The sequence below is a fragment of the Eulemur rufifrons genome, chromosome 17 (assembly GCF_041146395.1).
Source record: "Eulemur rufifrons isolate Redbay chromosome 17, OSU_ERuf_1, whole genome shotgun sequence".
NCBI classification, from domain to species: Eukaryota; Metazoa; Chordata; class Mammalia; order Primates; family Lemuridae; genus Eulemur; species Eulemur rufifrons.
Window position 1 is genome coordinate 61,369,566 of NC_090999.1, and position 23,149 is coordinate 61,392,714.

A 23,149-nucleotide genomic window follows, 5' to 3' on the forward strand; every position below is an offset into this window, starting at 1 on the left:
AACATTTTTAGAAATGCTGAGGTAACTGGTTTACTGAGGGATTTTAATTCAGTAGGGTTCAAGCATGAATCAGCATTACTGTCTCCAGTCATTCTTTCCAATGGGTAATAAATCTCTTGGGCAGATTCCATAACTGCAATATAGTTTAAAACACCAATCTCAAATCACATTTAAAGTTTCCTCCTCTTTACAACTGGATAGACCAATTTGAAGTGTGTAGAGTGTGTGTGTGTGTGTGTGTGTGTGTGTGTGCATGGTGATTCTGGTTTTAGGATACCTCTCTTTTCTATCTGTTCCTTTTCAAAGCCTGACTGTTCTGGCTACTGAGAGCTGGAAGGAAAAATAACAGAGGGACAAACATCCCTTTGTTTAATATGCTTATAGGGATAGTGCACTCTTTACAGTTGTTGCTTCTCTGGGTAACATAGACTAGCTCTCCTCTGTGTGACTGGCATAATGACTTCCTTAAAGGTACATGGGTAAGTTCTGGTGGGTTCTGTGAGCCCACCCCATAGCATGGTTCCTTGAAATGGGTTCTTCCTTAACCACCTCCTTCAGCTATTGCCCAGAATTAGCCAGCCTCTTGTTCCTGGGATCTCCCAATAGTATAAGCTGTTCTCTTGGGTCAGATATTGGCAAGAGTTAGCTCATAAGCAGCTTCTATGGTATCACAACAATCCGTAGGGGATCTATACATCCTTGTACCAAGGTGGGAATGAGGCTGCTCCCTTGCACTCCTGTTTTGCCATCTTTCTTTCCCAATTCTCTTTCCTCTTAATAGTAGGGTCAGAGTAGGTCAATAAGTTATTGATGTCCAACAGGGGAATGAGCTGCCATTCCTCCCTCTCTACCATGGTCTCCAATCTCTACCACAATTCTTCTGGATGAGAGAGAAAAGCCAGAGTCTCCCCACTAGGCTAAATACTTATGGCTGCTTCTTTCCTTTTCCCCTCCACCTTGGAGTGAGGATGGAGTCAAGTGATTGTCCTCTATTCAGTCCTTCCACCTCTTAAAAAGCCCTGGAAGCAGAGTCTGGTCCAGATGATTGGCAGCTTTCTTTAGAAGTCAAGTATTTGTTGTTTTCTTTAGTCCCAGCTTATGTCTAATCACCAGTTCCAGGGGAGCAGAAAATGGCCCACTCAGTATATTGGTTTATAATATTGTACAATGTCCACAGCAGGTGGACAAGAAACACCAGTTGATGCAGATGTTGATAATAGTTATCAGAATTTTTTAAGAGGTTGAGAATGAGGAACTTGAGGCAAGTCTGTGAAGGGTCAGAATTTTAGATCAGAGCAAGCAAGAAGTTAGCCAGAATCTGGACATACAGCAGTTGTAACAGTCAGATGAAGATATTGATCAGAAACTAGTCAAAGACAAAAGAAAAAGCAGATTACAAAAACAAGGACCAGGACAGAGAATAGTCTATATTTCTTGAAAAGAACCAGGGCTAGAGTATATATAAAAGATAATACAAAGAGTACCCTTGTGGGAAAAGACAACAAATTATGCCATAGAATGCTTCTTGAGGGCTGGGACAATATACTTATTTATCTTTACATCTCCAAGCCATCATAATCGTTGGCACCCAATAAATGTTTGTTGAGTGAATTAATCAATTTAAGACACCAGTACCAAAAAAGAATTTGACCCCCAACAATCTTTGGAGAAATTTCTTTAAAAGAAGAACTTGATAATTAAGTAATTTTTGTTTCTGCATAGAGCAAGGGTTGGTACACTATGGCCCTTGGGCCATTTCTGGCTGCCACCTGTTTTTGTAGGTAAGTTTTAGTTGCACACAGCCATGCTCATTTCTGTTTTCATATTGTCTTTGGGTGCATTCATACCACCGTGGCAGAGTTCAATAGTTGGGCCAGAGACTGCATGGTTGATGAGCCTGAAATAGTTACTGTATGGCCCTTTATAATAAAGTCTTCTGACCTTTGGCATAGAGGTGTTAAAACTGTTTTTATGCATGTTTCCTGGTGACTCAGTCACAACATGGCTAACCCAGGTCCTCTGGACAGAGGCGATTAGGAGCACCTGGCTGTCCTGTCAGAAGGATAACAGCAAGTCCTGGAGCGAAGCAGGATGGGTGTGAGAGTTCTGTCTGAGCCATGAGCAACACCATCTTGATTCAAATGAGTAATCTCTTTCCTCCCTTCTCTGAACCATCTTTCTTTATATCTCTCTGACTCCACTGGTCACATCGTACTTTGGATTTATATGTTCTTTCTCTTACTCCGTGTGGGCTAGAGGAGGGCAAAGACCACATTTTGTCCATGTTCATACATGGAGTGTCTAGCAATGCCTGTGACTAAGTAAGTACTCGTTTAAAGGATGCATTGCAGCCAGCAGGATTATGGCACTATCAGAAGAAGAAGAAAAGCAAGATCTGGCAGCCCAGAGGCAATAGGCTTTTAAGTATTATTAAGTAAAATATCAGTTAAATGAAAAGCAGTTTAAAGCACAGTGTTTGAGTAAATGGTAGCACCACGAGGTAGCTCTGTGTGAAAGACTGCTTAGGAACTTGCTCAGATTTTCTGATGATTTTTATTTCCAAAAGGCTCCACAATATTGGGTCTTTTTCTGATCCAGGAACAGATTCTCAGGCTTTAAGTATTCTCTGTTGTTATATGGATTCTCCGATCCTTTTGGGACAGGAAATTGCTTCCTTTGGCTCACAAATTCTGATTCTGGGTCTGACAGTGGGTCCTCCTTCTCACTTATCTGTCCAGTCATATCACTCATTGAACAAATGTTTAATGAGCTATTACTATGTGCCTGGCTCTTTGAGAACTTGAATTTAAGCTCTGTTTGTTTTTCATTATTGATATGGTTTGAATATTTAACCCCTCCAAACTTCATGTTGAAATCTGATCCCCACGGTGGGAGGTAGGGCCTAATGGGAAATGTTTGGATCTTAGGGGTGGATCCCTCATGAATGGTTTGGTGCTGTCCTCTCAGTAGTGAGTGAGTTCTCTGTTCATTAGTACCCATGAGAGCTGGTTGTTAAAAAGAGCCTGACACACTTCTCACCTCTTTCTCCCTCTCTTGCTTCCTCTCTTGTCATGAGATCTCTGCATATGCTGGGTCTGCTTGGCCTTCTGCCTTGAGTGGAAGCAGCCTGAGACCTCATTAGAAGCCAATGCTGGCACCATGCTTCTTGTACAGCCTGCAGAACTGTGAGCCAAATAAACCTCTTTTCTTTATAAATTACTCAGCCTCAGCTATTCCTTTATAGCAACACAAAATGGATTAAGACAGTTATGAAGTTCTAAAATGATAAACACTAAAATTTATTGAGAACATTACTACATATTGGTGTGCAAGTGGGCAGGGGTGTTGAGGCTACTGGGTGCCTTATTTTTAGATTCCCTGTTGGTCAGAACCTGGCAGTCGGGAGAGAAAGAGGGGTCCAGGTCTATGGAAAACTCCTGACAATCCCTACTATATTTCCTATCTGAAACTTGGGGCCCAAACAGAAGTCACCTTTGACAGACAGATTTAGGATTTTTTTTTTTTTTTTTTTTTTTGAGACACAGATGTGCTCTGTTTCCCAGGCTGCAGTACAGTGGCATCATCATAGCTCACTGGAACATCAAAGTCCTCAGCTCATGCAATCCTCCTTCCTCAGCAGGTCTTTGAGAGACAGATTTGGGCTTTTATTTTTATTATTATTTTTTGAGATAGGGTCTTGCTCTGTCACCCAGGCTAAACTGCAGTGGTGTCATCATAGCTCATTGCAACCTTAAACTCCTAGGCTCAAGTGATCCTCTTGCCTCAACCTTCCAAATAGCTGGGACTACAGAAATGCACCACCACACCTGGCTAATTTTTATTTTTACTTTTTTTGTAGAGACAGGTGTCTCTGGCCATTGTCTAGGCTGGTCTCAAACTCCTGGCCTCAAGGAATCCTCCTGTCTGGGCCTCCCAAAGTGGTAGGATTACAAGTGTGAGCCACTGTACCTAGCCTGGATGCTCTTGAAGTAACATCTTATCTCTACTTCTGGTGGAGTAAGAGTGCATAGATATTGCCTAAGTTTGGTTTTGCTGCCTTGGTGAAATTCCTTTAAGCATACCTAAACTTAGATATGTGAAACCTCAAATTTAAGAAATACCTTTTTCAAGGGAATAAAAAGATCTTTTGAGAAGATTTATAAGGTTTACTTAGTATGTAAGACTAATTAACTTGGAGTAGGGAGGAAAATTGTATGACATCAGCACTTTTCTTACTGGGTTTAAGAAAATTAATTACTCTATACTGTGTAAAATTTAAAGTTATTGAATTGATTTGATGAGAAGTATTATAGGGGAAAAGGCTTACACTCCATTGATGTTGCATTTAATTAGGATTGGGAATTGGGCTAACTGTCTTCAGAACCTTCAGCTTTTCTTTCAACACCCTTCTCTCTCAGTGGCACCTGCCACCTCCCACCTCCAGGTGCCTAGGAATCCTTTTCCTTTCTGTTTTCCTTATCAAAGCATGATTTGAAGAACAAAGTCTCTCTAACTCATAAATGATGAATGAGGTTTAAAATATCTCTGATTCACGTGTATTTGTATTTTACACGGGATCGATTCTTATGTTTTCTAAGGTTGGATTGTGAAATATAAAGAAATGAGCTCTGGGAAACTTTTTGATATGACAGCCTTTCAGATTCTTCACAGAATCTTGTTATTAATATATAGGTAGGCCTCCCTTCCCTCCCTCCTTCCTTTCTTACCTTCCTTTCTTCCTCCCCCGCTTCCTTCCATGTGTAGTAAGTTTCTGCTGTGTCCCAGAGCCTATTCTAGCTGCTGGGTATAGAGCAGTGAATGAGAGAGACATGGAACCTACTCCATGGGGCTTTCATTCTTATCAGCAGATAAAAACACCTCAATAATAAATATTTATTAGAGTTATATAAATTAAATAGAACAGGGTAACAGCTAAGAGTGGCTGTGGAAGTTATCAGGACAGGCAGCTCTGAGGAAGAGATAGTCGAGGTACCCTTTAAATGAGGAATATGACAGGAGCCAGCTATATGAAGATCTCTAGGAACAATGTGCCAGGCAGAAGGAAAAGCTTGTGCAAAGGCCCTGAGGCAGAAATGATTTTGCTGTGTTTGAGCCAAAGAAAGTGTGACAGGAACCACAGTGAAATAGGTGGAGAGTGGTACAAGATGAGGATGGAGAGGACAAGAGGGACAGAATCCGGTAAGGTGTTTTGGTCCATGCAAGCAGTTTGGATTTAAGTTAAATGAGCATTGGTTGAATAATTTCAGTATTTGATACCATCTACACTACTTTGTCAAGTACATGTGCTAAAAGTATCAGCTATACTATCTCCTGTGGTTTTATTCTTCGAAGCAAAGACTGTTTATGTTAGCTCTTTGGAGAAACCTTCACCAATTGATACAATCTCTTCCTCTTAGAGCCTTTCTAGCACTCTCTGGGCTGCCCAATTTTTGGTTGGCATAGTCTGAGTTTTGGTTAATTAAACTTTCACTTCAGAAAGAGTGCAAGCTCTGTAAACTTAGGGTTGTTTTAGAGATCACTGTTTTTCTTACAGTATCTTCCAGGGTCTTCTGCTTCCTAAACATTCAATAATAATTATTACTGAATTACTTAGTTCCTTGAGATAGATTGGGGGTGGGGGTTAAATTTTCATTTCAACTCATCACAGTCCTAGGGCAATGTCATACACAGAGTGAATATAAATGCTAAGTCCAGTTGTGGGGAATGTGTTTAATCGTGAGACTTGGTGAAAAAAGGATTAAGATGGAATATTTGGTTGATAGACATTGACTTTGTCAGGGTCTTAATAAAGTAACATTTAGCCACAAAAAAAGCCTTCATGCATGCTAATAAAACAATAAAACTGTGAGTTGAATATATATTTTACTATACATTTTATTTTAAATATCTCTTACTGTTTTCTGTTTCACATTATGACTGTATGGATAATTGATTCACTGTTTTGACTTTAAATTGTCTTGAAGTTTCAGTTCACATATCACAGGATTTAGTAAGCATGCCTGTCTGTGTCTACTCTATTAATATGCTCGACAGATTTACAGCTTCTAGACGTAGGTCCAACCTTGTAGTCTGGCCTCATAGGAAAGCTGTTCAATCTCCCTGATCATCTAAGTTGCACTACCTTTTGCAGATCCTTAAAATGTAGCATTTACATTTCCTCACCTGGAACCTGGGGCCTTTGGGCCACGTTGTGGCCTTCTGGATCCTTGAGTGCAGCCTTTTGACTGAATCCCTTTATTAAAAGGATTTGTTCTGTGAAGTTTGGATTCCGTGGAGGGGCTGCACTAGGAGATCAGGAGGGCTACATGTGGCCTTGAGGCAGCAGGTTCCCCACCCCTTATTCTAGTTATTCCTATTCTGATTCATTAGGAAGAGCACCTGCGTGTGCTGCGTTTAGAATTAGGAGACCAAGGACCCAGTCTTGCCTCTGGCTTTAAGCCACTCAATCAGCTCTTATTTTAGTTAGTTCGTTTTTTTTTTTTGTTTTTTTTTTTTTTCCCCCATAAAAAGCAGTGAGGTGGTATTGGATTGCTAATCTTGAACCTCCCTCCTGGTTTGAAACTTCTGTGATTTTAATAATGCTGCATTTGCTTTGAAAATCCCTGGTGCAGACAGGGATTTGCACATTGCTGATGTTATAGTCTGACATTGGGGCCTTTACTTTTAAGCCCTGAAAAAAATAAGCAACATTTTTTGAGAGTTTGCCACGTGCCAAGCACAACGTAAGGAGTTGCACTTCACACACCATCTCATTCATCTAATCTTTCTAACGGATGTATGGGGTAGGAATTAATAATTCTATTTTATAAATGAGGACACCGATAATTTATCTCAGACGTTCACCTCAATCATTGCTTTGTAAGTGTAGGTGGGGGCAAATCCTTTATTTCTAATACCTCATGAATTTATGCTCAAATTCTCGGGGCGGGGGCACCTCAAGGAGTGCTTCAGTCAAGGTCAAAAGAAACACCCTTTTAGGAACAGAACAAGACTCAGTAAATAGGTTTTCTCTCCGGAAGGAAAACTAGGACCAGTGGAGTACCCAGGGCAGACTCCCCGCCGTCTGCATGGGGAGTTTCCTCCCAAGGGAGGCACCTAGTACGAAGTTTAGCCGAAGAGGAGGGCTGGAGAGCGCCGACCGCTCACTTACGCTGGGACTCGCGGGGAGAGGCAGGACCAGCGCAGTGGGGAGCCCAGGCAGGTCAGCTTAGGCGCCTTGCTGCTGGAAGAGTCCATCGGGAATGGCCACGGCAGGGTGTTCCCGACGCTGGAGCGCGGCCCTGGCTGCCCGCTGCGCCGAGCTGGGCGCGCTGCCGTGGGCGGCCACCCCCGCTCCGCCGGTCTGGTGAGCGCAGCCCCGGGAGCCGCGGGCCCTATTGGAGCAGGAGGAGGATGGAGGGGGAGGAGGAAAGGGAGGAGGCGAAGGGGGAGGAGGATGGAACCCTCCTCCTGACCGGATAGCGGGAGAAAGAATCTACAGCCTGGGCGAGGCGTGGGGACTGGAGCGAGAGGCAGAGCGAGGGTGTGTGAAGGGAAGACCGGCGGGGACCGCAGGGCGCGCGCGGATGTCGGTGTTCCCGGGGCCAGGTAGGCTAGGCTGCGGGGCGGCGCTGTGAGCATCCCGCTGCCGCAGGGGAGCGCCTCGGCGTCGGCGTCGGCACCTGTTGCTGGAGGTGGGAGGCGGGGGCGGCGCGGAGGGCGGGCCACCGCGCGGGCGCCGGGAGGCTGCGGGTAACGGGGCACAGCTGCCCTCGCCCGTTCCGCCCGGGGCCGAGGCTTTGCGGCGAGCCTTAGGTTCCTGCTCCCCCTCGCGCCCGCCGCCTTCTCCAAAGCTGTCTGACCTCAGAGAAGGTGAGAAGTGAATGAGCTGAGTGCAAAGTTTCCTTTCTTCTCTGTCTGCCTGTGTGAAACTCAAACCCTAGCTTTAATTTTAAAAGTCTGTCTGGAAAATAACCAACCGGTCAAGAACGGCGCGCCATAGGTAATAATTGATAATGGGAAGGCTGAGATAAACTTACGGAGTCTTGTTTATGTTCCAAAATTACCAGTGTGGGAAAGAATTTCAGTGAAATATATTGATTTTAGGGAGTTTGGGCTTAGCCTGGAGCTGTAGAATTTTATGTATATACACATATATGTGTATATATATATATATATATATATATGTATCTCTCTTATACATTGTCGTAAACTATTATATCTTAAATTGATTTTTTCATAAAACTGTTACTAAGAAACTCTGACAGCGTTCATCAGGGGGAAAACTGATTTTAAGATGCCGTGTTAACTTATATGTAACTTTCGTTTTAAACCAACTTTTCATATTTCACGAAATCCAGTATGCTGCACACTCTTTTAGAAACTGATATAAAATTTTAAGGATGCATAATTACTGAGAGTTAGGATGAAGGTCAAATACCTTAACTAATACAGCATTATTAAAAAATTCTTGCTGAAGTTATGATTATCTTAAATTATGAAAATGCTTTTTCCTCCCCTCGTGTGTCACTTATCAAAAGAACTAGAGCACCCCCCCAAAAAAATAGATTTTAAAGAAAAGAATAATAGATGTTTTAGTCAGTTTACAAATGAACACCAGTAATTTATTTTTGGATAACTTCCTAGGCTAAGTGGAAAACTCCTAAGCCTATATAATTTGAGAAAAATGTAGGCTACAGGGGGTGCCAAATACACTCTGAACTGTGTTATAATAAAATATATTAAATATATGTGATTAAGTATAACATCCTGGCTCTACCATTAACTTACAATGACCTTGGACATTCACCCATCCTTCTGGGCTTTAGTTTGTTCATTTATAAAATCAAGAGATTGGATTAGGTGATTGCAAAGGCTTAGTTCAGTTAAAAAAATATATAATTATATCTCAATATAACTTTTATATAGTATATAACTTTTATATGATATGTACACTTTTATAGTAACCAAAATATATACACTTAAAAATAGTGTGACTGCATCTTATTTTCAAATTCTTATATCCATGAAGAATGAAAATAGCAGTCACTCCTTATTGACTGCCTGTGTAGTGAATTCTGAGAAGCCCTTTATATAGATTATCTTATTTAACACAACACCCCCATTAATTGAATAGTATTATACTAATTTACAGATAATGCTACTGAGGCATGGAAAGTTTAAGCTCCTTGTCCAAAGTTCCCCAGTTAGTAAAAATTTAGATCAAAGATTTTTCTGGAATGCCCTTAGCATCTATGCTAGACTGAATGTGACGAGTTAAAGCTAAAACTGCCTATAAATCGAGGTAATCTTAGACTACAGTATGAGTCCATAATGAGTCTTGATGCCATTAGATACAGACATGATGTATTAGTCAACATTTATTACATTTTAATAACAATTGTAGGTTTATACTGTATGTTTAGTAGATTGAATGCCAATTGTATTCCTTATCAGAAAATGATAATCTGAAATATGTTTGGTACACAAGTGCTTTTATGGTAATAAAATTAACTATTAGAAATAATATGGGAGGACAGAAAAGTATGTTAGATGTCTTTTTACTTGAAAGTGTCCATGCTCAAGGCAATAATGCTATACCCAAGGCGAAAAGGTATTCAGAGCAAAATTAGGTGTGACTAAACTCTTTCGTTCATATTCTCATATCATTTGATAATGGTATGCCACAATTCTTGAATGTACACTATATACCAAAAATTACCTTAAGCTCTTCAATAGAGTAACTTTATGTTAAACTGTGAATTAAATAGTATTAACCTAATTTGCAGATGAAGAAACTGAGGCAGAAAGACCTATGCTCTGGGAGGACCCACAAAGAAAACACCTTTTGTCTTAGATTAAGCTTGTGATCCTTTATTGTTCTGAAATTCACAGGCTGTGAACACAACATGAAATCCTGAAGCACTAGGAGGAGACTTGGAGCCAGATTAGACCAACCTCTTTATTTTATATTTGAGGAAACTGAGACCTAGAAAAGTTAAGAGACTCACTTAAGGTCTCATATTCTGTTTTTCTAATTTTGACTTTAGCCACTTGTACATTCCTGTAAACTAAGTGAGAAGTATCCTAACAGGTTAACTTGGTCATTAATTGTTTTAGTTATTGCCACTCAACCAAATGCCACCTCATGCCCTTTCTTATATTGCTGCCCCATTTTTATTGAAAATTTCAAGGTTGCCCCAAATAAAATACAAAATCTTTGAGGACAGTGACTCTAGTATCTGTAGGGGTTTAACACAGTGGCTAATCTATTGAATAAGTGGCTTTGTTACCTATTTGCCTGTGACAAGTCATTATTTTTTGCACTGGGTCCAAAATCTGCACAGTGGAAGCACAGTGCCATCACCATTTCTACTTCACATAGAGGACAACTAGACAATTTACAGATCCCTATAAAGTGTGTTGATTTCCTTAGGTGATGGTTTAATTTGGTTATAAAATGTGGTGTGTTACCATGGGGAGATTTGGATGGATATTTCCTTGATTTTCTTTGGGAAAATCACACAGCTACGTATCATGCATAGTTCAATCAACCAACGTCCCCACTCCCTTTCTCCCTCCCTTCTTCTTTCTCTCCTTCTCTCTTTCTTCCTTTTTGATTTGGAAATAACTTTCTTTTTCTGATTGTAAAGACAATACAAAGTCACGTAGGAAATTCAAACAGTATAGAAGTAAGGGAAAAAAATCACCAGAAAACACCTCAGTCTAAAGGTTTTGGTGAATATCCAGCCAGAGAAATGTCTTTCTTCCCTTAACTCCTGTTGAATCAGGGTGAGAGCTGAATTATTTATTAAAACCGCTTACGGTTTAAAGCCCTATTTAGTCTTAGTGTTCTGTCACTCCCAGGCAGTTCAGACTTTATGTAAAGATATTTGTTGAGAAATGAAGATAAACATACCACTAATAAACCGACTACTCCATGCAGAATGAAGTAGTATAGAAAGTTGATTTCCCCACATTGCCTGCCTAATTTTCTCCTTTCACAAGACAGGATTGGGGGCCCAGGCGGCATTTTTCCATGTATGGAAGGTCCCCCAATATGACATGATGTCAGGCCACACAGGAAGCCACAGCACCCCAGCTCTGTTGCCCCGATAGAGGTGTGGCAGAGGAGGAGAAGGGTGGGGCTGAGGCACAGGAGGCAGTGGTAATACAAAGGCTATGTTTCTTGACTCCACTGTGACACATTATACACTTTAAAATGTACCAGACCAAGTCTTTCCCCCAGCTGCTGGGCAGGTGGTCATGGGGCCCTTTTCTGGTGCAGTCAGGCGTAAGTCTGGCTTTACCTCAGAATGAGGGCAGGATGCTGATAGGGCATTTCTCTTTCATTTATTCAGGATTCTGAAAACCTAGAGTGGATTCTCTTTCATATAAAGGAGAAACACTGGCTGTTAGAATAATTGTCCATAAATGAGTTTTGAAATAATACTTGCAAAATTATTAGATATAAAGGGAGGCTGTGGGGGAGTCTCTTTGAGAGAGCTCTTTCTGTATGCATTTGAATGTAATTACACTGAAAATATTTATGTTTTACAGGTTATGTTATTTGATTATTTTAATTTCATAAATTTATTTGTTATTCAAGATCCCTTTTTCTTAGGCATATTTTCTTGGTTTATGCTACACATTTGAGCATAGACTTCTTTCATGCTTTACTTTATTAGGGGCTTAACATGGCTTTAATCCAACCATCTGTTCGCATCTTGGCACGTCAGCACATTGGAGGTGCTGGTAGGGGCTAAGTAAATTTCCCACATTTAAAGGTTAGGGAAAGAGCTACCTTTATGAATAGATTTCAAATGATTCTCAGCAAGACAATGGTGCAGAAGTGGAGTAAAAATGCATTTCATTCTCTGAAGCACAAGGTCCCCTGTCTGTCTTTAGTTTTGCTGAAAAGCAATTAGCATTTCAACTAGCCAATTTGGTTACATGCAATGAAGTACTTGGGTTTATAATTTGCTGCTCTCTGTCTGAGGCTGTTGAGTGCTAGGTCTTATGTAATCCTCTCCAAGTAGCCTTCTCTCCAGCATAGTTATTGTTGCTGGTCTTAAATAACTAATCAACAGAGCGTTTTCCTTGCCTTCAACTGTAGGGTGCCACAGGGCAAGGAAAATGAAATACCAAGCGAATAAGAGGATGATTGGAATTATAAATAGTCATTATTGAAATGTGGCACAGGATAAAAGATATAGAATAGCTTCAAGTAAAATGCAGCTCCAAAGGGGCATTATGTGGCATTAATAGTTTATTTCTGCATGCAGTATACACAATAAACATAGGATATACATATATATATATATATATATATATAGGCATTAATTGAGTTAACATGATTTAAAATTAACAAAGAAGGAGCAATTCTTAATTATTTATATTGACTTTGTTTATGCAAAAAGAATTCTGTAAGTGTAAAAGAGAAAAGATTCTCAAATGTTATAATAAATGAACAAGTGCTCTGGGGCATATTGTAGAAATAATTCAAGGTTTTATATCTGTGCTAATTTAAAATAAGATTTTGTTGGCTTCTTTAGTCATGAATTTTGGTAATTAGGTAACATTAATATACTTCATGTATACACTCATATGCCTCTGAAGGACCACCGTATGTTATGATAATCCTTTTGTTAGGATAATTGGAATGATATTATCCTATAATCTATGTCATGGGGCAGTAATTTACTGTAGCTCATCTTTTAATGCAACAGTGTTTTTGCATAGTTGTACTTATGTAAATCTTTGGAAGTAAAATAATACATTTCTCATTCTTCAAATAATGTTTAACTCAAGGAAGGCATAATAGGAAAAAGTGTTTTACATACAAGCCTTGCAAGGTATCAGTATAATTTTGACAGCATATATGAAATAATTGATTATCTTCTGCATTTTCAATCTGGAAGTATAAAGCCCTATCTGCAGTTAGAGTCATTAGCATTTATTCAACTAAATTCAGCGGTGTTGAAGAGCAGGAGTAAAATGAAGAGGGCTCCCTGGTTCTCTGAAGACTAAGATTGAAAAATGTTCTGGAAAAAGTAAGACTTGATCTGGACTTTGAAAAATGATGGAGGAGAGGGATAAGGGAGAGGTAGAGAGAATAGCCTGGGAAGTAGTTTAGATCGAAGGTGTAGAGACAAGAATAAACCAGGTGTCTTGTCCCAGACACATTTTAGATTAACCTGATTGGAACTGTTGAAGGAAGAGAAAGAGATGGCTGGAAGTGCAGAGCAGGTTGGATTTTTAAAGAAATAATTGAGATAAAATTCACATATGAAGAAAACCCTCACCTTTCAAAGGATACAATTAAGTGGTATTTAATATATTCACAAAGTTGTGTAAACATCACCACTGTCTATTCCAGAACATTTTAATAACCTTGAGAAAAAAACCCTGAACCCATTATCTTTCACTCCCCATCCCACTCTCCTCCACCACCCCCTAGTCCCCATCAACCAGTCATCTATTTTCTGGCTCATAGATGTGCCTCTTCTGAACATTTCACATAAATGGAATCACATGATATGTGGCCTTTTGTGTCTGTCTTCTTTTACTTAGCATAATGTTTTTAAGATTCATCCATATTGTACCATGTATCAGTACTTCAATCCTTTCTTTATTGCCAAATGATATTCCACTATAATGGATATACCACATTTCATATATCCATTTATCAATTGGTAAATATTTGGATTGGTTCTACTTTTTGACTATTATGAATAATGCTGTTATGAACATTTGTGAATAAGTTTTTGTACAGACATGTTTTTAGTTCTCGTCATTATATATCTGGGAGTGGAATTGCTGGGTCATATGATCACTCTATATTTCACTTTTTGAAGAATTACCAACTGTTTTCCAAAATATATGTACATTGTATATCCCCACCGGCTATGTATGAGTGATCCAATTCTTCATATCCTCACCAACACTTGTTATTGTCTGTCTTTTTGATTCTAGCCATCCTAGTAGGTGTGAAGGGGTATCTCATTTGGGTTTTGATTTCTATTACCATAATTAGTGATGTTGAGCATCTTTTCATTTTGCTTGCTTTCCATTTGTATATCTTCTTTGGAGACATGTCTATTCAAGTCCTTTGCCCATTTTTAAATTGTGCAAGAGACTTAAATAGACATTTGTTTTTTATTGAGTTATAAGAGTTCTTTGTATATTTCAGATGCTAATCTTTTATCAGATACATTATTTGCAAATATTTTCTTTCATTGTTCAGGTTGTCTTTTGACTTTCTTGATGGTGTCCTTTGAAGGAAAAAAGTTTTCATTTTGATGAATTAATTTATTTAATTTTTCTTTGGTTGCTTGTGGTTTTGGTGTCATGTCTAAGAAACCATTGCCTAATCCAAAGTCACAAAGATTTACACCTATGCTTTCTTCTTAGGGTTTTATAGTTTTGGCTTTTATATTTAGGTTTTTGTAACATTTTGTGTTAATTTTTTTTTATGTTATGTGAATTAGGAGTCCAACTTCCTTCATTTGCAGGGGGTTGTTCAGTTGTCCAGGCACCATTTATTGAAGTAATTATCTTTTCTCATTGAATTGGTTTAGCATCATTGTCAAAAATCAGTTGACAATAAATGTTTGAGTTGGTAGTAATGACTCTTCTTGAGTTTCTCATTTTAGTAATTTGAATCTTCTTTATTTCTTAGTCAGTCTAGCTGAAAGTTTGTCGCTTTTGTTGATTTTTTTTCAAAGAACCAACTTTCGGTTTTCTTGATTTTCTCTATTGTAATTCTATTCTCTGTTTTGATTATTTCCACTCATATATTTATTATTTCTTTATATCTGCTTGATTTGGGTTTAGTTTGCTCTTTTTTTTATACCTTTTTTAAGATGGAAGAATACATTATTTGAGATAATTCTTCTTTTTTAAAATGTACATTTATCCCTATAGATTTTCCTCCAGGCATTTCTTTAGCTGCATCCTGTAAGTTCTGGTTATGTTGTGTTTTTGTTTTCATTCATCTCAAATTATTTTCTAATTTACTTCATGATTTAATTTTTGACCCATTGATCATTTAGGAGTGTGTTGTTTAACTTTCACACATTTGTATATTTCTCACATTTTTTTCCTGTTATTAATTTTAATCTCATTCTCTTGTGATTGGAGAGACACCTTGTATGATTTAAATCTGTTAAATTTATTGAGACGTGTTTTATGGCCTTTCATGTGGTCGTTCTGGAGATTGTTTCATATGCACTTGATGTGATGTATATTCTGTTGTGGGGCAAAGTGTTCTATAGATGTGTGTTAAGTCTAGTTTATAGTATTGTTTACTCTTCTCATTCTTGTTAATCTTCTGTTTAGTTGTCTTATCCATTATTGAACATGAGATATTGAAGTCACTAACTACTATTGTTGAATTGTTTGTTCCTTCAGTTTGATCAGTTTTTGATTCATGTGTTTTGGGATACTCTTGTTATGTGCATATATGTTTATAATTGTTATATATTTCTGATAAATTGAACCTTTTATCATTATAAAATATCCTTCTTTGTCTCTTGTAACATTTTCAGCCGTAAAATCTATTTTGCCTAATATTAGTGTCTTAGTTTGTTTTCTACTGCTGTAGCAGAATACCAGAGGTTGGATAATTTATAAACAATAGAAGCTTATTTGGCTTTGATTTTGGAGGCTGGGAAGTTCAAGAACTTGGGTTCTGGCATCTGGCAAGGGCTTTTGTGCTATATTATTCCATGGCAAGAGAGAGGGCAAGTGAACACATGAGAAAGAAAGAAGTCAGGTCAAACTCATCCTTTTACCCTCCTGTGATAGCTAACCCACTCCCCCAATAATGGCATTAATCCATTCATGAGGGCAGAGCCTTCATGACCTACTCACTTCTTAAAGGTCCTACCTCTCAACACTGTTACAATGGCAACTAAAGTTCAGTATGAGTTTTGGAGGGGATATACAATTAATATAGTCACTTCAGCTTTCTTTTGCTTACTGTTTTCATAGTATATTTTTTCTATCCTTTTATTTTCAGCCTTTGTGTGGCTTTGAATTTAAAGTGCATCACTTGTAAAGAGCATATAATTGGGTCATTTTTAAAATCCATTCTGCCAACTTCTGCCTTCTAATTGGAGGACTGATGTCTGCCATTTTCCTATTTGTTTTTCATGTCTATGATTTTTTTCCCCCTCTATTCCTTCTTTTCTGCCTTTTATTTTAAACAGATGGTTTCTAATGTATTATTTTAATTTCATGGTTGTTTCTTATAATACTTTTCCTTAATTTTTTATTGGTTACCATCAGGATTACAATTAGTATTGTAACCTACAACAATCTAGTTCAGATTAATAGTAGCTTAATTTAATAATATGCAAAAACTTTGCTCCTAAATAATTCCATATCTTCCCCTCCCTTGTACTGTTATTGTACAAATTACATCCTTATACATTGTGTGCTCTTTAATACCACTCTATTACTATTGCTTTATGCAGTTGTCTTCTAAATCAGATAGGGTAAAAAAGACCTTTAACAAAAATACATTTATCTCATCTTTTATATTTATTCTTCATGTAACCTTTTCTAGTGCTTTAAATTTTTTTCATGTGGATTTGAGTTACTCTCCAATATTCTTTTATTTCACCCTGAAAGACTTCTTTTTGGATTTCTTGAAGGGAGAGTTCCTAGCAACAAATTGTCTCAGTTTTTGTTTATCTGGGAATGTCTTAATTTCTCTTTCAAATAATAATTTTGCTATATGTGGTATTCTTGGTTGATATTCTCTTTTTCTATAAGCACTTTAAGTTCATCATTCCACAACCTTCTAGTCTGCTTGGTTTATCATGAGAAATTAAATGTTAATCACATTCACTTTTATGTGATTGCTTGCTTCTCCCTTCCTCTTTCAAGTCTCTCTGTTTTTTGCTTTTGACATATGTATCTAGACATGGATCTCTGAGTTTATCTTACTTAAAGTTTATTGAGCTTTTTAGATATGTAGATTAAGGTTTTTCATCAAATTTGAGAATCATTCAGACATTATTTCTTCAAATATTTCTTAAGCCCTTTTCTCTCACTCCTCTTTTTTTGGGACTTCCACTATGCATATGTTGTTATATTTGATGGTGTTCAATAGGACTCTGAGGCTCTGTTCATTTTTTCTTCCTTCTTTTGTCTATTTGTTCTTCAGACTGAATAATTTCAATTTTCTTCGAGTTCACTGATTCACTCTTCTGCCTGCTCAAATCAGCTGTTGAGTTCCTCTAATGAATTTTTCAATATATTTAATGTACTTCTCAACTCTGGAATTTCTATTTTTTTAAAAAAGCAATTTCTATCTTTTTATTCATATTGTCCATTTGGTGAGAAATCATTTTTATACTTTTTATTTTTAGACATGGTTTCCCTAAGTTCTTTGAAAATATTTACAACAACAAATACAAAGGCTTTGTCTAATGAATCCAACATCTGGTATGTTCCCCCAGGACAATTTCTACTGAATGCTTTTTTCTTGTGTATTGGCCATACACTATTGTTTCTTTGCATGTTTTGTAATTGTATATTTTTTATTAAAACTAGTCGTTTTAAGAAATATAATACATTGCTTTGAAAATCAGATTTTCCCACTTCCCAGAGATTGTTGTTGTTGCCACTGCTTTTGTTGATACGTGTTTGTTTTGTAATTTTTCTGAAGTAATTTTTAAAGTATGTATTATTCTCTATGATGTGTAGCCACTGTAGTCTCTGCTTGGTTAGTTTAGTGGTCAGCTAATGATTGGACAGAGATTTTCTTAAATCCTGGGAAGCAGTAAGTTTCCCAGTTTTTGCTGAGGAGCTCCATAAGCATGTTGGAGCATGTCTTCAGCACTCAGCCAGGAAGTTTTCAACTCTGGCTTCACTTTCACTTTGATAGGGCTTCAAAGTCAGCAAGAGGTGAGAATGCAGGGCTTTCACAGGTTTTTCATGAGCATGTGCACAGCCCTACACCTGTGTGTCATCTTCTAGATTCCAGGAATATGTCAGAACTTTTAAAATCCCCTGTGGACTTTTCATTGCCCAGCTTTTCCTTTTAAGCTTTTAGCTAGCTTATTATTAATATTTGCCCCAACTATTATCTACTACCTCTGGCAGCTGCTAGGTTAAATAATTGCCTTTAAATATTTTTGAAAAGCACACCAAGGGAAAGCCTTTTCTACACTGGGCGAACTTTGAGTCAGGCCAAATAAAGATACCCTGTGAGTGGGGTCTTCCAAGGAACCACCAGATAGATCAAACAATGACAGTTCTCTGTGAGTAAGGCTTTGATGGATTTTCTACTCAATCCTGTTGCCTTCAGTGGCTGCCCGGCTGCTGGATTTCACTGTGATTGCAGGCTGTTGGTTTTTAAGGCAACCTCAGAGCCCAGGAGGGTTGTGTGGATTCGATCAAGTTTAAATACAACAAAGTCCACTGTTCTTCAGGAGATTCAGCTATTTTTTTTTTTTTAAATAAATGCTCCTTGGACTTCTATAAGCCTTTGGTTAATTTCTAAAGTTATGCAAACATTGATTCTGACATTTTGCCAGTGTTCTCATTATTTTTATGGAGAAGATGATTTTAGGAGGTCCTTACACTTGGATTTGTACTGGTTTGGATTTTTGGGAGCAAGGATCAAGGCTTTTTTCCCCCTCTCTTACTAGACGTTAGGGGATCACTGTCAGTTTTTAAACAATAGATTGACACAAAAAGTCTAGAAGATTATTCTCTTGGTGGTATATGGGAGGTTGATTGGAATGGGCAGAAGAGAGCAGATTCACAAAGGCTATAACAATGGGTGTGTGGTGATAAGGTCTTGTTTTGGGTAGAAACAAAACAATGTAAAATGAGGGATAAGTGAGGCACTTAAAGAAGGTATTGGCAGTAATTAGTGACCTTTTGCATAACTTCTTTGTTTAAGCAGGCTGAATGTCTGTAAAATAATATGAAGGGAAGTTCTTCTGAAGACTATGCCATCCATCCAATTATCCATTCATTCACCAAATATATGTGTACTGGATGTTAGGAACAAGAGTGAACAATTCTCAAAGTAAAAAAATTGAGACCATCTGGACCATCTGGTGTGTATTTTGGGACTAGCCTTGGAAAAGGGAAGGGTCTTTTGTACTTTGAGAGAGGAGAAAAGAAAGTAACTGAGAGAAAGTGGAAGGAGAAGGGACTGAATAGGAGGGCTGATGCATCAGAGAATCAATCTATCCATTCCCCTCCTAACCCACCAGGGAGAGTGGACAAAACAGACAGTAGGCACTTAGAAGGAATCTATCCGTTTTCTTCTATATATTCTGTTAAACTCAGGGTCAAGTTATGGGGCAAATGCATCACATATGGCCTGAAGGGTTATCACTTAGAACTCTCCTTACATAGATCTCCGCCAATTAACTAAGAAATTTAAGGCCACCATATTGTGAGAACACAAAATAATATAACACTTTCCAACCCACAGCTTCTCCTGCAGTAGGTATTCCTAAGAAGGGAAGTATGGTAGTGGTGGGCATAATGATTGACCTATACAGGATATGTTAAAGTTAGAAATGTGATTGGATATTATCTGATGCCTACTAAATCCAATTCCCTGATGGCTTCTCTGTTTTTTGTAGGGACTTATCTAAACTACAGTCATGCATCACTTAACAATGAGAATATTTTCTGAGAAATGTGTTAGGTGCTTTTGTCCTTGTGCAAACATCACAGAGTGTACTTACACAAACCTAGATGTATAGCCCACTACACACCTAGGGTATATAGTATAGCTTATTGCTCCAAGTCTACAAACCAGTACAGCATCTTACTGTAATGAATACTGTAGGCAGTTGTAACACAATGGTAAGTATTTGTGTATCTAAACATAGAAAAGGTACAGTAAAAATACCCTATTATAATCTTATGGGACCACCTTTGAATATGCGTTCCACTGTTGACTTGAAACATCATTATGCAGTGCATAACTGTATATTGGATGAACTGCCAAAATGAGAAATAATTACTTTTTCTTCTAGGACAAATTACTGAAAATTTAAAATATTATTTTTTAATGAGAGAAATTCAATAAATCACTTGATTGAAAACTGGGCTTTAAGTAAAAAATAAGTCCAGTTCACTAATGTATTATCAGATATTGTTTGTCAATATCTTATACAATATGTTTCTCAGATGTTAATTTGTGTGTGTGTGTGTTTTTGAGTGCATTTGTGTATTTATTTATATGAGACTTTAATTTTCTGAATTCATTTGATGTACTTTATAAAGCAAATTGTCATTTTACCAATTCGTTTAATTTTGGTGGAACCAAAATATTTTAAACTTAAAAAAAAAAAACTATAACATGTATTTACTTAGTGCCTTATGATATGCAACATATGTGCACATAAATTATGTAATATGAACAACCAAATGATTTTAAGTTATTAACTGATTTTACTTTATAGATGAGGAAATTAAAATTCATAAAATTCAGAAAGATTAATTAAAAACAATAGCAAACTCAGGTCTTCAGTGTCCAAAAGTTGTCTACTCATTGATAATAATCACATTAATGATCATAATGTAATATTTTGTTATTTTGATGTCTCACAGAAATATTTTTATTAAGTTTAAAATGAATTCACTTGTTAAATTCCTAATATAAATAAATATGTAAATATAAGTAAATCTGTATTAGACCTTTTCATCGGGTAGTGTTACATTGAAAACATCAGTATAATAACAATATTTCCAAACATCATTCAGGAATTCACTTGTTTTGAACATTTGTTACCAAATTATAAATAATTGGAAATAATCTTTGAATATCATTGTAAAGCCATTTGATCTTTGTGTGGCAGTTTTACATGGTATTTCAGAAAGTCAGGAAACTTTGAAAATTGTTCATGTCTTTAGGTGACTAGAATACCTTAGCTTCTAGTCAGTAGTAGACCTACTAGTTGAGACCTTAGAGTAGTATCTGACTGATAGACTTTTCTGAAGCTATTTTAGTTTGCAAGGTATTTTACTTCATCCCTTTTTATTTCTACTGATAATCATGAGTGATATTATATTAGGGGTTGGTCATTAATTCTTTCCTTGTTTATTGATGTACTCTAACATGGGCTTGTAAAACACATCATTTAAGCTGGTGATTTCTACTTTCACACTTTATTATAGCTACTGGCCTCAAAACTTGTTCAGATTTTACAATGATTCTTAGTGATGTTTTAACACCCTTATGATTTCATGGTACCATACACAGTGGAAATCCTATTCCTACTCTTCTAGCCACCCTACCCTCTTCCCCGCCTCCCCAGGCACACTTCTTTCATCATAGGAGATGAATGTGACCATGGATAGAACCAGGATGCCATACTTGCCTTCTTTCATTTGCTTTTGGTCTATTAAAGTATCACTCACAACAGCCACAAATAACATTTATGCCTACAACTAATTACCTTGAAAATGGCAAATCATTGTGAGTTTGAAATTGTACAGAATATGACCATTCCTATTACATAGCTAAGCATTAGGTGTAATGGCTCTTCTGTTCATTATCATTAGAAATAACAGACTATTCTATGCTGCTGTTAAGAGACTGAGTTTGATTCTAGAGAGAAGAGAATAACGTGCACTTTTCATTTAACGATTTTTTAAAATGATAGGTGCTCAACATACAGTGACCTTTAAAATTATTTTCCCTGTATGACTATTAGTAAGATTCTTTTGTTAATAAAGAATGTAAATTTAGAATTTAGTTAAGAGTATGATATCTAGACTTTGATGGCTTGGGTTTGTATCCTTGCTTTGCATTTCCAAGGTATAATTTGGCAAATATATTTAATCTCTCTGTATTTCAGGTTCCTCATCTAAAAATGGTCATAGTGATAGTACCTATCTTGTACCGTATTTTCAGCTGGTTTCTATGAGGATCAACTGAGTTAACATATGTAAAACAGTTAGAACCAGCACTTAGTAGAGTTAGACACTATTAGCTAATATCATGACACAGAAAATTCACATTATTGATGATTAGGGTACCTAAAGGATACCTTCTTCCTTAGTTTCTTTTTCCTCTTCTAGATTCCTGAAAAGGATTTAACTTTACCTTGAATCTGCTGGAGCTCAAGCTTCAGTCCTTAACAATTCTGTATTTAATTTTTACTCTCCATTTGAATAGGAGTCCCAGATTTATGTATATGCTTCGGGTATAATCAACCACTCTAAAAGTTAATGGCTTAAAATAACCACTTATTTTGCTCATGAATCTGCAATTTGGGTAGGGCTTGGTGGGGACAGCATGTCTCTGCTCCACACAGTGTCTGCTGGCACAGCCCACTTGGGGTCTTCCAGCCCCTCTTCCAAAATGTCTCACTCAAGATGGCTGGCAAATTGATGCCAGCTGTCAGTTCCTCTCCATGTGAGCCACTCTCTGGGGTGACTTGAGCTTCCTCACAGCATGGTGATTAGGTTTTGTGAGAATCATTGAGCAAGCATTGCAAGAGAAAGCAAATGAAAGCTGCCAGTTTTTAAATATATGGGCCTAGAAGCTAGCATCGTATTTATTTCTACTGTATTCTTTTTGTCAAATGACCATAGAACCTAGATTTAAGAAGAGGGGACATATAGCTCACCTCTCAATGGAGAAATATAAAAAAAAAATTGTGGGGCCATGTTTTAAAACTACCACACTGCTGTTGCTATTAATAAAAATAATAGCAAACAAAGTAGCTATCATGGACTACTTCGTTGAAGTGTAACACTTTGGCAGAGGGTGGTTACTGGGTTACTTTAAAAAGGGAAAAAGTCACTTTGACCTCCTGATGATGATATACTCTCATATTTTCTTAAATTGGAAGTTTCAACTGAGGCACCAAATCTATATATAACAGATATCAAAATGAGCTGTGAGAAATTATCAAGACACAGAACTTCAAAGACTACAACAGAAAACCAATTACATAACTTTTGAATTCCCTCACTTACATTGAGTATATAAAAAATTCAAGAGTATATAAAAAATTCAAAAGTAAAATCTGATAGAGGATTTTCAGAGAAGAATTTATTGGGAGAACTGTAGAAGTGCTGTGAGTATCTCCTGTCCCTTTGTCCCTCATGTGTTTCTGTGCATCACGTTAAGTGTGGTGAGAGGGCTTCAACAAAACTC

At 37.4% G+C, this 23,149-nt stretch overlaps 1 protein-coding gene across 1 annotated transcript in view; it reads left to right on the forward strand.

The window, feature by feature from the left end:
- The first annotated feature begins 7,483 nt into the window (after positions 1-7,483).
- Positions 7,484-23,149, forward strand: part of ADGRV1 (adhesion G protein-coupled receptor V1) — a 501,294-nt gene continuing 485,628 nt past the window's right edge. Inside the window, exon 1 of the mRNA XM_069492870.1 lies at positions 7,484-7,608. Within this exon, the coding sequence (XP_069348971.1) occupies positions 7,587-7,608 (22 nt within the window). The 5' untranslated portion in view covers positions 7,484-7,586. The remainder of the gene's footprint in view (positions 7,609-23,149) is intronic.